The sequence below is a fragment of the Lycorma delicatula genome, chromosome 1, assembly GCF_047948215.1.
Source record: "Lycorma delicatula isolate Av1 chromosome 1, ASM4794821v1, whole genome shotgun sequence".
Lineage (NCBI taxonomy): Eukaryota > Metazoa > Arthropoda > Insecta > Hemiptera > Fulgoridae > Lycorma > Lycorma delicatula.
The window spans coordinates 211,850,019-211,867,857 of NC_134455.1; the positions used below are offsets into that span (position 1 = coordinate 211,850,019).

Genomic DNA, 17,839 nt, shown 5'->3' on the forward strand with positions numbered 1-17,839 from the left:
TTCAACAGTTAAAAATTAAAATCGCAAAACGATAAAAAAAACTTTTTTTTTTAATTTGGTTGGTAAATGCCGTGAACAGTGACCATTTTATTTTCAATACTTCCCATCAGTTTCACAGAATTATTACTCTTTAATTTTGTTGACTTGTATTACATTTAAAATAAACCATTTAAATTTCTGTAAGTTTTCTAATTGCAGAAGAATCCAGTAATATGTTACTTGATTTTAACTAAAATTATTTTAGCTTTGGTTTTTGTACAGCTATTGATTTTGTTACTATAGTTTACAACATATATAATGCAAAATTCCAAATCATTTTATGTATTTAGTTATCACAAATCAAATAGCAGACATGACATATTGCAACAAAAAAAGAAAGACCTAGTATTGTATTGGAGAACAGTTCATTGTTTGTTAAATATTAACATTTTGTAATCTTATTATCACCTGATATACTACAGCACTGAATGATTGACCTTGCCTTTGAAAGTAATGATATGAACTTTATGAAATAAATTTAGTGATTTTTGAGGCGGTCATCACGGAATAATACATTACTATAATTTTTCTTTATATGAATCCATAAAAGTAGCCTTATAGTAGGTGTACAAAATACTAAGATCACAAAAAAAAGGTTATAAAGATTTAGAAATTCAAATTTTGAGGTAAGAATTTTGATTATTAATTACTCATATTGAGGATTATAGAGAATTTTAAGGTTAATTCACATGAATAACTTACTAATGCTTCTTTTTTTAATTTTAAAATTTGTACGAGATTTTTTTCCTTTAGTTATTTCTTTTTTTCTTCAGTCATGACTCAAATTTGGTATTGTTTAGTCAGGTTTACACCTGACTTTTTACCTCTTGTAAGTTCTAATAATAGACACTTTAATAATATTTTTGTAATTTGGGTTTGGGTCTAGACAATATTCTTTTAAAAAACGATCAAGATAAAATGTAGAATATCTATTAGCATTTGTAACATTTATGTTGGTAAACGATTACTTGTTGTACACTCATCACATAGTTATTTAATTTGCATATGAATCAAATTAGGCATACATATATAATATTCATATTTTCACTGTTGGCAGTATATGAAAAATTTGAAGAAATGTGAATATAAATGATATTTATAATACATAATTTAATTTTTATGATGTTCAATATAGTCTTATTTTGAAAGAACATGTTATCTTTCAAAATGAAATTTTGAGCATTATAATGCGTACAATAAAAAGATGAACCCTGGATTTACAACTATTTACTTATCAGTGAAAATTTGTAGTAAATGGATGTATACACGATTCATTCTAAATCTTGTTCATTTCTATATTTAATAGTTAACAATATGCATAATAAAAATTACTTATTTTCTGCAACTAAAAATCTTAACAGATAATAATGAAGTAGGTAATAATAATAGATTGTATATTAACAGTGACAGATCAGTATTATATCCACTTTTAAATTGCCTTAATCAATTTTTGTGAATTTACACTGATAGATAGTACGTAAACAAATCCAGGCTCTTCATTTTTCATTGTACACCTTTTAAGCGTGGAATTTCTTAAAGCTAACTGAAATAGTGAATTTATTGTCAGCACTTATATTGTAAGAATGTTATCTTACAATAATGATATTTCTATTGAAATGAGTTAAGAGATTTAGGTGATACTATTTTGAAAAATATTTTTTGAAAAAATGTAACTTTAATTTATTCTTATATGAGTTTATTAGACAATATCTTTATTACCATATTTTGCTAGAGTATCATTTCAGTACATTAATACTGAAATGACAACTTCTACTCGTGTTTATTTTCATTCATTCAGAAAAGTAATTTTATTTACTATCACTAATACAGTCTACAAGGATAAGTTTTAACAAACTTGTTTGTTATTTGTTATTTTTCCTGATGTTATTTTTAATACACTGAATTTATAGCTAAGTTCAGTATCTCTCTCTCTCTCTCTATATATATATATATATATAGCTATTCATCACTTATCTTAACTTCTCTTTTTCTTTTGTAAAATTTTAATTTTTAACATTTTTTTATGCTTGGGTAACAATTTGGGTGGTTTGAAACATACTTAATGGATTCTGTTACTGATGTAATTTAATTTTTATAATTTTTTCTGTATATTTGTTTGACTACTCATTAAGTGGTCTAGAGTGTAACTAATTTCAATCTGTAATTAACAGTTCTTATTTCTGTTATCTTTTTATAAATAAATATATTTATCTTTTAAATATCAGCCTCAGTTTTTTTAATTAAAATTATGTATTTATTGTTAACAGTGGAGTATGGATTACATAGGCTCTGGTCATCATCTTGGTGCTCAGACAATAGGTATGTAAACTCCATTTCGTATTTAGTAATGAGCTTACATCAGTGAAGCTTCATTCATATTTTTGAAGGTTATTTATTAGCGTGTACGCACAAAATTTTTAATTTATGTAAAGATATGTTGGAAATGTAAAGATATATTAGAAAGTAAAGAATAATAATTTATAAGAATTAGTTTTTACAGGTTACTTTCATAACATTATATCTGTTATTCATTAAATTTCACGACTCCTAATGAAAGTGCACCTGATGATTCATCAATGCTAAAAATATTGATTTAAAACAATGAGAGAATGAAATGTGAGGAATGTTCTGTAACTGAAGGTACAATCATTGATGTTTTGGTACATATAAGGATTAAACTAAAATTATCCCTTTAAAATTTCACATGTATTTTAATACCTTACTAACTGTATTATCAGTAGCAAAGAATGTCTTCTCTTGTAACCTATCTTTCTCTTGATTTTTACGTTTTGCATTCCTTGAAAAATTATTTTCTCACAGATCTTTATTAAGTGACCAGAGGAATGAAAATCACATTGTAAGTGTCCCATTTAAAAATCACATTGATGATAAATTACAGGTTGAGTATGAAAGCACTTTCCATCTGGTTTTCATTAGTGTTTGTTTTCTTGATAGAGCAGTGTGGGGACAAGCATTGTTATTGAACAGATTTATAAATGTCTTGATATCCCTTCCTTGACTTCTCTTAATCTCTGCTCACTTGTCTTAAGATGGCAATAGAATAATATAATTTTGGCTGTTGAAGTTTTGTCCATTATCCTAAAATTCAATGGGTTAATGAGCACTTCACTGGTACAACTTGAATTTTTCATTTGCTGGTGATTTGGCTCCTTCATTTCCTAGCTTTGCCTTTCTGAAACAGGGTAGAAGTAATGTACCAAAGTGTTTTTACTAACAGATTTGAGTTAAAATTTCATCACCCTGTACTTGGTGATACTTTCAGTCCCTAAAATGTTAGTCCTTCCCAAGTGAAATTTTTTTCAGTGTCAGCTGTGGCATTGTCTTGAATTTTTTTTTAGAATTCAAGTTTTGAATAACAGTAAGAACCAAACATAAACTTAAATTTTGAAAGTGAATCTTTCTTCAACAGTTTCTCACATTGTTTGTTTGTAATTTCATCACTATGTAAACTATAAACTTGGAGTGAACATTTGCCAAACTAGTCTTGTCTAAAGCTCATCTTCAACAATCATTTTGAAATGTTCTGTGTATTTATTAACAACTCTTAGGTTCAAACTCAATTTTCTGTATTTTGCTGTTATATAAAACCAATTTTGTGTATATCTGGGTTGAGATTCCTTCTGCTAACAAAAATTTGATGACTACTATGTTTTGCTACATATCACCCTTCTAATGGAATAGAAATTATTCACCCTCGATTGGTTGTGTGAAAGATAAGATTGATGTTTCTTTATACTCATTCATATTTCAGTAACTGCTTATTTTTAATTCTTATGAAAACTTATTACACTTTTCAGTTTTAAATAAATTTACATATAATCATCTTATTACATTATGATTCAATCAAATTAGTTAATGAAATTTTTATTAAGTAAAATCAAAAAATAATAGCATTGAAAAATGATGGATCAAATGTGAATAAATGTTAACTAATAATAATAAATGTGATCTTTAAAAATATAAGTTCATAACTAATTCAGATAAATTTAATTCAGTTTATCAAACTTATGACCTGTTTTACAATGTTTGATGTTACTATTTGTGGGTGTACTATCTAATTTATTGTTATTTTTTTATATTTCTGACAAAGTTATCTGTATTAAATAATTAATTGGGTTGTCTTAAGTTTATTAGCAATTGTCAGTAGCTTTTTATCATTTTTTTTTTGACACCTTGACAAAATTTTAAGAAAGTAATTAATAATAAATAGTGCCAATTTATCAGTTTTGAATCTTATTTCTAGTGATTTTGTCATTAAAAAAGATATGCATTTCAGTATTAGTGTAGTAGGCGATCGATCTATCGCTGCAAAACTACCGCTTCGCTCTCTAAACTTGATTAGCGAGCAAAGTGAGCGAAGGATAAGTTTAGTTAAATTATATTTATAATTTTATTTTATTTATTTTCTTATTTTAATATTGCGTTTCAGTGGCACCATCTAAAAACTAACTAACTACAGCAGTAGATCGCCTAGTTCATTAATACCATCTATTTCTTTGAACTATATGTCTTTTTATTGCACTTTTTCACCTGATGTTCCTCTCACGCCTCTGAAAATTCAAATATTAGTAAAAAAATGTTTATAATGTATTTTAATTTTCATTTCAAATACAAAATAAAACAAATATTATAAAACAAGTCATTTATCAAAAAAAAGTATTAAAAACAAACATTTTTCTACTGATGTTATTTTTGCCCTTTCCTAACACAACATATAACACTCAAATCAATTATGATAATCCTAACAGAAATATAAAATATTGTAAAAAAAGAAATTGATAATATTCTACAATCCATATTTCAGCATTCTCTAATTGTATTTTATTTGAAATAAGTAGAAAATAATTTAATTCTACAGTTTCTTGTTTAATAACACTGCCCAACATATTTTTTTTTTTTAATATTTCCTTCACTTCATTAGTCAAATCTTTCTAACTTTCGGTTGAGAAAAAGAAATTTTTATTCACTCTAGTTTCTGTGATATTCAATAGGTGGAAGTATTTTATTTTAACAGATAAGAGAAAACAGTACATTTTAATTACATTGGTTTGCTTAGCATTTCTCCCACCACCACCCCATTCGGTAAGTAAGTAAGTAAGTAAGTAAGTTTAAAACAACCATTCAGTTGTTTTAAACAATTACAGTGCATACAATTAAGGCTCTGTGCTAGGCACTCCTTAAATTTTGAATAAGTGCTCGATTTCTTTCCAACCTATGCGCCCAAACGGACACCGCATAAGAGGTCATACTTTCGAAAGCACCTCGGCACACCATGTACAAATGACAGCCTGACAATCCATAATCCTTTTGAGCAATCCTCTTAAACTTGCACATCACAGAGACGGTGTCTGCCGCTACTTGCCTAATGTGGTTGCTAAACTCCTCATCAAACAAAACACCTAGGTACTTATGAACGTGAATTTGACTGATTACCCAGCCTTTATACTAATACGGGGGTTACGACTGTATGATAATTTGTCTGCACCCTCGAGAAGCATAAACTTCATCTTGGGCACAGAAATCCTTAAATTTTGAATGTCCATCCACCCCTCTTCGGTTGACAAAGCCGCCTGCGCTTGGTCTTCTACTTGCAGTCTTAAATTACCATGAACTAACAGGAGACAGTCATCGGGGAAAACCTCGGCCTTGACCCCTTCTGGGAATGTCAGCCCCAAAAATCCGTCGAATACCAGGTTTCACAGCAAATGACCAAGAATGAAGCCCTGTGGGCTTCCCTAACCTTAAACAGAGCCGTACGATCCAACAAGTAGTTATGTACTACGGTCTGCAGGGCTACGGGAACATTGCGTGGGGACCATGTACGGCTCCTGGACCAAGAGGACTTCGAGGTCTTACTCCTCAAGATTCCTCATGGGTTCATTGGTGGCCGCCCGGGAACGATGCAGGTTTAACTGTCCCAGGCGCAAGCGTTCGGCAATGTGACGACCGTCCTCGAAAGCTTCCCCCAATTCAGGTATCGCCATATGCCGTATTGTTTACGATCTTCGCCCGGGCTATGTCATGCGATTTGCATTGTTTGCCCTCTACCCGGCGTCCAGCATCAAAGCCTTTCACCAAGGCACAGGGAGCGCACTTTGCAGGCGCGGTCTTATTAGGGCAGTTAACTGCGCTGTGCCAAGCAAGGGCGCAATGACCATACATCACCAACTGTGCTCTACAGTGGAGAGAGATGTGCCCAAAGCCTTGACATTTGAAGCACCAGTGTACTTTGTATGGTCGACAACCCTGCAATAGAGCCATCCAAGGAAAGCCGACCACCGGCCATCAAGACCTGCCGGATCTTTGGCAAGGTCTCAATTATTCAGTTGCTCTTCAGGGCCTCTTTCCGTCCCAACTGCCGGACCACCCTGGTCCCCTTCAGGAATTCCTTGATAGCCATATCCAACACAGGATTTTGGTTTTGTAGCCTTGAGGATTTCGGGCTTCTCTACCCTCGTTGCCCTTGGAAAATCATAGACCAATATTGCGGCCCCCGCTCGGCCAGCAACTGAGCCTTCAGCCCGTTCTTCCCAAGAACGCCGGCCTCCAACAGCCACTTCGCCTGCTGCTCATTAACAGCTTCTAAGATGACTCCATGATCCCTTGCTTTTGTGACCCAGGAAATCTGGAACCTTTCCTTCTGCGGGTCCAGGACCTTCTTCAGGGTCAGCTTCATCAGACGAAGCCCCCGGACTAGGCATTAAAGGGACCATCTTGACAGTGGCCCGCCTAATTTTTATAGCCGGTGGCGGGGGACTAACCCGCTTAGGCCGCGGCACGGCTGTTACCACAGCGAAGGAGACAGGTTTTTTACCTTTTCCTCCACCTGTTTTCGGTTTGAAGTCCTTAACTCCTTCCACTACCTGATCCACCTTGCTCGACAGCCGAGAAACGACCGAATCAAGGGCTCGGTTTGCGCTTTGGAGGTTTTCGTTTTTCAACGCCAGTTCAGCAACCATCAAGGAACATTCAGAAAGGTACAAAAGCTGTCTAAACTCGACCGAAATCCTTGATTTCATTTTTGAGGATATTTTGGCCCATGCAGATCGCATACCCTCAATCCGCCCTATCCCTTGGCTACCGAGCTAGACCCCTTCAAGTGAGGCTTCGCCCCAGAGTCCTCCAGGACAGAGCCGACCACCACACCGCTGTATTTCACCATCCTCAACTTTGCAAGGAACTGCCTCTCAGCCTTGGCTCGCCCTCCACTGCCTTGCTCTCCCTTCACGGTTCCGACCGAAGTCTTTCCCAACAGCTCGACGCAAAGGTTTTGGCCGGATTTTTCACCGGTGCTCAAGAGGGGAGGGGCTCCTCTCTTATTGAGACCTCCGTGACCTCCTTAACAGAGGACCATGGCCTTGGCGGAGACCTGCCTAGTGACCTTCTCGGCAGGAAGGTGTCATGGTAACCAAGTCCTTGAGGCAATCTCCCCCAGATTGCTCCATCGCAGCTTATTAAAACAATACAACTACTGCACTGCCAGGCACTACAGTTGCAGTTTGAATGAACCTAACACCTACCACAAGATAGGTGAGCGTTTGGCTTAGTTATTCCGAGCATGGCCGCCTGTTCTCATGCAACCCCGCTCGAAAAAGTTAAAGCTTAAAAACTCCTAATATAGACTACTGGTGAGGTCAGAGCGAAATCGCTTCCCGAACCTGCCAGAGGATCAGAAAAATTTATTGGCCTCACGAACCTATAAAAATGGGGACACGAATCAAACAAAGGAAACGTCCATATTTAGCCGACAGTGGCACTTCTGCAACACACTATGCAGCTGTGTTGTCTAAACACCACAGCAACTAATTGACAGACAGCCACTAATCGTTGTCAGCCCCGATGACATGAACGTAGGCACGCTGTACTTGTTGGAGCAATATATCGCTACCAGTAGCAGTAAATCGTAAGTCTTGTATTGTAAGCGATCTTTATTACATATATATTATGATTTTAATTACATATACCAACAACGTAAAAAGTCCATTTAACATTTTTTTAATGAGTTTCATTCTAAGAGTTCTTAATTGATGGAAGAATACCTGGCAGAATACCTGGTTGGGTCTGAAGAGAATCATGTGGTGGCTTAATGAGATCATTATCTTTTGGCTTTCCACTTGTTAGTGAGTTCCAAAGCATCCCTGCACACAGACCAGTAGTAATCTGCAAGCATTGCTTCATTCCAACAGCCCTGATATCTTTGTTCCATTACATAAATATCCTGATAGAATCTTTCTCCATGTTCATTACTGACAATTCCAGGTCCATCTGGCAATCCATCACTGATGGATCACTGGAATTGTCCATCACTGACAATTCCAGTGATTTCCATCACTGAAAAGTCCAGGTGTGAGGGAAGAAACTGGATTTTAAGGGACATGTTACATCAGAGTCGATGGTATTTTTGCAGAAGTACTGTCACCAGCTGACTGTATTTTTCATCTCTCTTTACCTAAAACTTTATGAATGACTCCCTTTAAGGCTTCCCAAGCTTCCTTTTTGTTTCCCCTCCAAATTCGGTCAAACACAGGATCCTTTACAAGTTGTCAGATTTGTGGCCCAACAAAAATACCTTCCTCAACTTTTGGATCACTTAAGTAGGAAAATTGTCTCTTTAAGTACTTAAAGGCCTGTTCTGCTTGATTCATACTTTTGACAAAAGTTTTCATCAAACCCAGCTTTATATGAAGAGGTGGAAGAAGAACATCTTTTGGGTCCACAAGAGACATGGCAACGACATTTTTCTTGGTAGAGTTAAGATTTCTTGCAGGCCAGTCTGCTTGAATATAATGTGATTTCCTTTCCCCACTGTCCCATATACATAAAAAGCAGCAGTTCCTAAGAGTCTCAGTTGCATTCCTAAGAGTACAGCGATGACTTTCAGGTCGTCACAAATTTTCAGCTTGTGTTCAGCATATATTTGATTGAGTCTAGGAAGATTGCCATGTTTACTTAAGTCTCCTTATGTGAACTATTGCACGTGGCCAACTGTCGCCTTACACCATTCGACTACACCAGCTTTGTCATTTATGTGAACTGACATCCCAACCCTGTAGGGGAAGACACCCACTTTGTGACACAGTCACCAGTCACCACAGTTTGTGTTCAAACATTTCATCAAGCCATTAACGTTGCAACAAACAACAAGATTGTTTTTCTTCTCAGAAAAAGAAAGCAAATCCCTATGACAATGTCTGTACTATGAGACCCTGACATCACACTGAAGAAGATTCCATTGCTGTAAACTTGACCCTAGAAGTTCTGCCTTCTCCTTCGACAAAATCAAGGTCTCAAATGAGATCACTCAATTCCGCTTGACTCACACTGTGTAGTTTATCATCTTTTTCATCAAAATCAGACTCATCAGATTTGTTTGGCTTGTTGAGTTCTTCTTCCGCACTGCCTTCATTTTCTACTTCAAGCTTATAATTTTAGGGTGGAGTAGGAACTGGTAAACTATCTCAATGTAGAAGTCGAATAGCAGATGGAAGTTTAAGGTATTGAACTGTTCCTCTTTTCTTCATTGACTATCCGCTCTTATAGGTAGAGTCAAGTAGAAATAACAGTAGTTTGTAGGCTCCCGCCAAACCATAGGCACAGCAAAAACTGTACATCATTTTTTATTTTTCAGCCATTCTCATAGTATAATTGAACAAGAGTTGCAACATATATGTGGTGTCCATGACTTCCTTGTTCCCTACCTTCATACCAAAATATTGCAAGAGGTGTCAGATTGCGTTTCTAAATCTATTCAAAATCTATTCACTGAATTTACACATTTTTTGTGGAATTAGATTTAAAAAATTGTTCACTTCAAAAGTACTTGAAAACCAGAAATTCTGCACTAATTCCAACACAAACAATATAAAACTCACAGTCACAGCAACATTAATAATGTTTATTACCTACAAAAAGCCGGAGAACATTGTGTTTAATCATTTAACAGGTGTGGCGACTCCAAAAACAAAATTACCCCTGAACTAAAAATGTAATTGGGTAAAAAAAGACATGTCGATCATTGTATCTCCAAAGCAAGAGCTAATCGGTCATTTTTATGGTGATTTTTTAAATCAGCAGATGGAAATACATAGTAATAAGTTATTTTTGGGCCCAAAACATTTTCATTATTGGGCAGTGTAACATATTGAAATATTTTCTTTAACATTAAATAGTTACTCTCGTTATGATGCTGTGATCACCTGATGGAAAGTAACAAAATTCACTCTTATAACACAACTGTTAAAAAACTTTTACATCTGACAGTTTATGTGTTACTTGGATTGGAAAACATATTTTTTTCCTATTTAGCCTCTGGGAATCACCGTCAGGTATTACTTAAGAGGATGAATAAAGATGATAAGTATGAGTGCAAGTGAAGTGTAGTGTAGTCTTGTAGGTTGACCATTTCTGAGATGTGTGATTAATTAAAACCCAACCACCTAAGAACACCGGTATCCATGATCTGGTATTCAAATCCATATAAAAGTCCTAGCCTTTACTAGGATTTGAATGTTGAAACTCCCAACTTCAAAATAAGCTGATTTGCAAAGGCACATTCACCACTAGAGCCCAACCCAATGGGTTTAGGATTGACAAATCCAAAACCGGATTGACGGAAAACTCAGTTTTTTCTTCAATCATTTGATTGGTTTGATACAGCTCTCCAAGATTCCCTATCTAGTGCCAGTCATTTCATTTTGGTTAAACCCCTACATCCCTAACAATTTGTTTTACATATTCCAAACATTGCATGCCTACACAATTTTTCCCATCTACCTGTCCCTTCAATGTCAAAGTGACTATTCCAGAATGCCTTAATATGTGGCCTATAAGTCTGTCTCTTCTTTTAACTATATTTTTCTAAATGTTTCTTCATCAGTTTGCTGCAACACCTCTTCATTTGTCACTTTATCCACCATCTGATTTTTAATATTCTCCTATAGCACCACATTTCAAAAGTTTCTAATCTTTTCTTCTCAGGTATTCTGATCGTCCAAGTTTCACTTCCATGTAAAGTTATGCTCCAAATATGTGCTTTCAAAAATGTTTTCCTGACGTTTAAATTAATTTGTGATATAAGCAAATTATATTTCTGACTGAAAGCTCACTTTGCTTGTGCTATTCAGCATTTTATATCACTCCTGCTTCGTCCATTTTTAGTAATTCTACTTCCCAAATAACAAAATTCTTCTGTCTCCATAATCTTTTTTCTTCCTATTTTTATATTCAGTAGTTCATCTACATTATTTCTACATTTTATTACTTTCATTTTGTTCTTGTTATTTTCATGCGGTAGTTCTTGCATAGGACTTCATCCATGCTGTTCATTGTTCTAAATCCTTTTTACTCTCAGCTAGAATTACTATATCATCAGCAAATCGTAGCATCTCTATCTTTTCACCTTCTACTGTTCTTTAACTTCATTAACTCCTAGTTCTATGTAAAGATTAAAAAGTAATGGGGATAGGGAACATCCTGGTTGGACTCCCTTTTTTATTACAGCTTCATTCCTATGTTCTTCAATTATTACTGTTGCTGTTTGGTTCCTGTAAATGTTAGAAATTTTTCTTTTATATCTGTACTTGAACCCTAATTTTTTTTTAAAATACTGAACATTTTATTCCAATCTATGTTATCAGATGCCTTTTTTAGGTCTATAAATGCCAAGTTTGTTGGTTTGTTTTTCTTTAATTTTCCTTCTACTGTTAATCTGAGTGCTAAAATTTCTTCCCTTGTCCCTATAAACCAAATTGGTCTTCTCCTAACACTTCTTCCACTTTCCTCTCAGTTCTTCTGTACAGAATTCTAGTTAGGATTTTTTTTATGCGTGAGTAGTTAAACTAATTGTTCAGTATTCTTCCCATTTATCTGCTCCTGCTTTCTTTGGTATCATGACAATAACATTCTTTTTGAAGTCTGATGGAGCATCTCCTTTTTCATAAATATTACACACCTGTTTGTATAATCTATCTATCGCTTCCTGACCTGCCCTGCGCTGTAATTCTGCAGATATCTCATCTATCCCAGGAGCCTCTCTCCCATTTAAATCTTTTAATGCTCTATTAAATTTAGATCTCAGTATTGTATCTCCCTTTTCATCCTCTTTGACTTCTTCTTCTTCCTCTTTAACATCAGTTTCTAATTCATTTCCTGCGTATAACTCTTCAATACATTCCACCCACCTATCGATCTTTTCTTTTGTATTATAGATCTGTGTACCATCTTTATTTAACACATTATTAGATTTTAATTATGTACCAAAAAATTCTCCTTAACTTTCCTGAATGCTGTCTATTTTACCAATGATAATTTATCTTTCCACTTCTGAACACTTTTCTTCAGCCCACTCTTTTTTTTTGCTAATTTCCACTTCCTGTTAATAGTATTTCTTAGTTGTCAATAGTTCCTTTTAACTTCTTCATCTCCAGCATTCTTATACTTTATACATTCATCCATCAGCTGCAGTATAACCTCTGATATCCAAGGTTTCCCACCAGTTCTCTTTGTTCCACCTAAATTCGCTTCTGCTGATTTAAGAATTTCCTTTTTAACATTCTCCCATTTTTCTTCTATATTTTCTACCTTACCTTTTTTCTCACACCTCTTGTGATGTCCTCAAAAATCTTCTCCTCTTCCTCAAGCTTCTCTAAATTCCACCACTTCATCTTACACCTTTTCTTCAGGTTTTTAAACCCCAATGTACATTTCATTATCACTAAATTATGGTCGCTATCAATGTCTGCTTCAGGATATGCTTTGCAGTGGAGGAGCTGAATTCTAAATCTTTGTTTAACCATGATATAATCTATCATTATATATGGTGGTACCTTGCAGTACCACCAAGCATTTTCCATGTGTATATTCTTCTATTATGATTTTTAAACTGGGTGTTAGCCCAGTTAATTACTAAATTATACTCCATGCAAAACTCAATAATTCAGTGTCCCCTCTTTCATTCCTTTTGCCCAGCCCATATTCACCCACAATATTTCCTTCCTTGCCTTTTCCGATGCTTGCACCTAATCTCCAACTATTATTAAATGTTTATCCCCTTTTATGTCTTTAATTACGTTGTCAATTTCTTCATACACACACTACCTCATCATCATCTTGATAGACACTTGTAGGCATATAGACATTAACAATCATTGTTGGCGTAGGTTTTGATTTTATCCTTATTACAATGATTCTGTTGCTGGGCTGTTTGAAATACTCTCCTCTCTTCCTTATCATCTTGTTCATTATGAGACCTCATAATGAACAAGAAGCCCTTTATTTGACACTAAAATCACCCGACCAAAAGTCGTTTTCCCCTTTCCACTGAACCTCGCTAATTCCTACTACATCTACATTTAACCTATCCATTTCCCTCTTTAAATTTTCTAATCTACCAACATTTTTTAGACTTCTAACATTCCATGCTCCGACTCTTAGAATGTTATTTTTTAATTTTCTGGTGATCTCTTCATTAGTCCCCACCTGGAGATCTGAGCAGGGAACTAGTTTACCTCCAGAATATTTCACTAAGGAAGGCGCTTCCATCATTGTTACACGAAAATGCAGAGTTACATTTGCTTGGGAAAAAAACAGTCATAGTTTTCCATTGCTTTCAGTTGCGCAGTAGTCAGAAAATTGATTGATGTTGATATGGCCATTTAAGTCCTCCTGACCTACGCCCTTAACAACTACTGAAAGAGCTACTGCACTGTTTCAGGAATCATTACTTAGTCTGGCTCTCAACAGATACCTCTCCAATATGGTTGCACCTTCAGTTCAGCTACTTTGTATCATTGAACACTCAAGCCCTCTCACCATTGGCAAGGTCTCATGATTCATAGATGGAGTACACTATTTTATGGTATTATAAAATAAGTACCCTGCATAATTCACCTTGGAAGTATCTAAGGGTTAAGAAACAAACTTACAACTTTCAAGCTATAATAAATTTGTTCAAAGTCCTTATGGTCAGCTGACAAAACATATTTGCTTCCAACGCAATGAATATTTTAAAAATATTTTTTCAGTTATGCAGTTCTTTAATTATTGAAAGAAATTTATGGTCTGAATGACCCATACTAATAGAAAACTAATTGTTTGCCATCACTGTCATACATATGAATTTATTTTTAAGTCATTCATTGTTAATTGATGATTGATTATGTTTTGAAGGAAAAATGGAGAAAATGAAAGAAAGAAAATTTATTTGATGTAACTGCTAAAAAATTGATTAAATTGATAATGTGGAGAATTTTTTTTTATTAATGATTACAATTGATTTATTACAATACTGTATATTTCAAATGTACTTACAACCATTAAGCATACTACATTTTTTAATTCAGATTTTAACAATTTAAAGAAAAACACTATTGATTTTAAATGCTATTTTTATCCCCATTAACTGACCTGATCAAGATAATTCAAAGTTAATTTTTTACCTACTTTATCCAGTTGCATTGAAATTTTGTAAGTACAGCTTAATTTCCAGTAACAATATGGTAATCAGTCATTACAGAATCAAAAAAAAAATTCATATTTACTACATCACAAACATGATGTAATAGGATAAATATATGATCTATGATGTTGCTTCAGTATGTTTATTAAATGGTTTATATAAGAAATGTAAAAAATATAAATATGTTTGAAAAATTTTGAAGAATGCTTTTATTTAAAGTGCACTAAAAAATCTTTTCATGTCTAGATAATAATTTTTATCTTACGTGACTAAACAATAAAAGCATAATGGATCCTTATTTTTCATTACTTAATAGTTCAAAAACATTTTAAGCTATTTAGCCTATTTGTGATGATCAGTTTTTTTTGGTACATAAGACTGTTATTATGCTTTACTTTTATTGCATTTTAAATAAATGCATTCTTTTAGAAATAATTCAATATATTTATATCATACTACAGAATCATAGTAATTGTTCTGCATTAAGATTTTATTAGTTTACTACAAAATTTGTTTCGTGTACTAATAAAAAATGTATATTACTGTAGGTTTTATTATCATATATTTCCCTCAAAAAAAATATGTTCTCAAGAAACGTGCATTTATTAATAAAACTAAAATATAGAGTGTGTTGGAATCACACATGGTAAAAATTCTTGAACATTTCAGAATCCATGGAAATGCTACCCAGTGACCAGATCAAAATTTCTAACTACCGCAGACCATCTAATTGATAAACTTCACTGATAGGTCAACTGGATTATTGAGAGTGAAACAGTTCTAATGGGGTAAGGGGGTAATTTTTTAAAAATAATCACTTTATTCTGTGAGATATGTGGACAAAAATGTTGAAAAATCTGTCATTCATGTATGAAAGTAAACATAAACAGAAAATTATATGAAATTTTCTTTAGTTAGGATGATAAACCAGAAAGGTAGTAAATAGAGAAAAGACATTATTATTATTTTTTTTAACTTTGAAAGGAAGAAATATGTAGGTTTGTTTGTAGTTTTTTGCTGAAATAAGAAAACAAGCAGTTTTTGAAACATAAAATATACATTTTTTAATACCTTTGTTAGAGGAAACTAAGACAAGGATTATTATTTAGTATAGTAAGTTAGTTGATCGTAGGTTTCATTTTATCATTCCTTGTGATTTTTATTAATTTTTAATATTTATTATCCCTTGAAGTTCATGCATTTATTCTTTTATAAGTAGTGTTGCAGTCAGTTGGTTTCAGTTCCTCTTTGAACTTTTTTATCTGCAGTCATTGATTTTCAATTTCTTCTCCCTCTATGCTTCGATCCTTTTCTTTCTCTCTTTTTTTGTCTGTTAATTCTTGGGGTCAAAGCTGTTTTGATTATGAACATAGCCCAAGAGAAAATCTGGGGTAATTATCCCCTATACTTATGCCATATTTGTACAGATAATTTTCGCGAACATTTTTAACAATATATACCATGCCCTTTCATTGATGTTATCATGGATTAGCATGCTGAATTCTCTAATCATACTTTGTAGAGGGTCTCAATGCCTGTGTGCACAGGTATGCCTAAAGCAACTGTGATCTGTTAGGAACTGAGTCAACTTGTCCCCAGTACCTTGTGCTTGTGGTTCAGCCATCTCCAGAGGTTCAGGATCAGTCTATAGGGGTCCAGCTACCCTTTGTCAGCTGATTCCACCTATGCTTAAATCCACTTAAAAGTTTTTTACAGCATTTTCAGATTTTGATTTTTTAAGCTTTTCTCCCCTTCCATATTTCTTCATAAAACTCTCTGTATTCATCTATTTTCCAATTTTTTTTACTTTTGTCTGCATAGGACTCATTTTTCATCTTTCATATCTTTTCTGATTTTCCAAAGAACTGTGCATCTGAGTATTCTGTAGTGTGATGTAAACAAATCATTAGATAAATTAATAGCTCAGAGAATTACTTCAGATGAATATTTTTAATTATTTATAAAGTTAGTTATTATTTTTATCATGTTGTTGATTTGGATCATATACGATTGTCTGTGTCCATATTCATTAATAAATACTTACGCTGGGTTTTACAATTTGCTACTGATCACGTACCTCATTTTGTACTTAAACTCTCTTCTATAAACAATTTGAAAATTTGGATTTATCTTAATTCTTGCATTTATTAATAAACAGTATTTTTAATTTCTTTTCCATTCATTACCTCTGCTTTCTTGTTTGTTTAGCTTTGATACTCTCATGAGCTATTTTCTTCACTTCTAGTGAAAATTTCTGTAGTTTTGTCATTGATAATTGAAACAGCATACTAGCTAGATGCAATATAAAATTGTTTTTTAATGTGTCTTGAAAAGCAGTATATTAATTGAAAAAAAAAAATAATATTAATTGGGTATGAGCAGTTTGTTGCTAAAAATAAACAAATTTATTTATATATTCATGTAATTACAACGGGCTAATTTTCAATTATAGTTCACTCCATGAATGATGAATAAATCACCTGACTGAAGTTGAGTTTAATAGTCAACTATTGTTTTATACTATGTGTATTATATATGTGCCAGTTCCTTTTTCATCAGGAGCATTTAAATTCCCAGATTATAATTCATAAGATAAATTTTATATACCAAAATTATGGTCTGTGGAATTTCAGTCTATACAAAAGTTTACACTGAAATCTGTCAAGTTTGTGTATATAAAACCCTTATGAGTTCTTTTTATTTATCATTTTTGTTTTCATTGAAGTTGCAATGTATTTTTATCTGTTAGTACCATGCTTATATATTCTTAAATATTTAGCCATAATGTAAAGGTTTTCTGAGATTTGTGATTAATTTTCATTTATAAAATGTTTAAACTATAAAATAAAAATGTAAACATTTCAAGGTTGGCCTGCAGATATTGATCAAATTTTTTTTGGAAAAACGATCAAAAATTTATTGTTTGAATAACACTAGCTTATCATTTAATTAAATTTTTTTTTTTCAGGAACCCTAGGAATGCATTCTGCTGCTGCATAGTTTGTTATTATGGCAACTTAAATGCATATGAAGATTAAAAAAAGAACAGTAAGTGTTTTGGAACTGAGAAAAAGTAATGCCCAAGTACAATTATCGGTTCAGTATGTGAAGATGGTTGAATGGAGTGTATCTTTAAGTATTCAGCTGAATTTAACTACTTGCCGTAGATACAAAGTTATTAAGTTATGAATTAAGTCATAAAGCATATTAAGTATGCTTAAGTTTTTTTTTATCGAATATATTTTTATTCTATAATGCATAATTATGAGTATTTATGTACACATTTAGTACTTAGAGTTTTTTACAAAATGATAATTAATTTTC

The 17,839-nt window shown here is 33.2% G+C and overlaps 1 protein-coding gene across 2 annotated transcripts in view; it reads left to right on the forward strand.

The window, feature by feature from the left end:
* fus (epithelial splicing regulatory protein fusilli) overlaps window positions 1–17,839 on the forward strand; it is a 305,162-nt gene extending 287,323 nt beyond the window's left edge. The window contains exons 14-16 of one of the 2 annotated variants that reach the window (XR_012757154.1): window positions 2,307–2,358; window positions 15,185–15,303; window positions 17,484–17,839. Coding sequence is in view for 1 of the 2 variants with exons in the window: in XM_075371453.1 (XP_075227568.1) it covers window positions 2,307–2,358; window positions 17,484–17,515 (84 nt within the window). In the remaining variant the exon portion in view is untranslated. The remainder of the gene's footprint in view (window positions 1–2,306; window positions 2,359–15,184; window positions 15,304–17,483) is intronic. The other variant, XM_075371453.1, reaches the window with a different exon arrangement.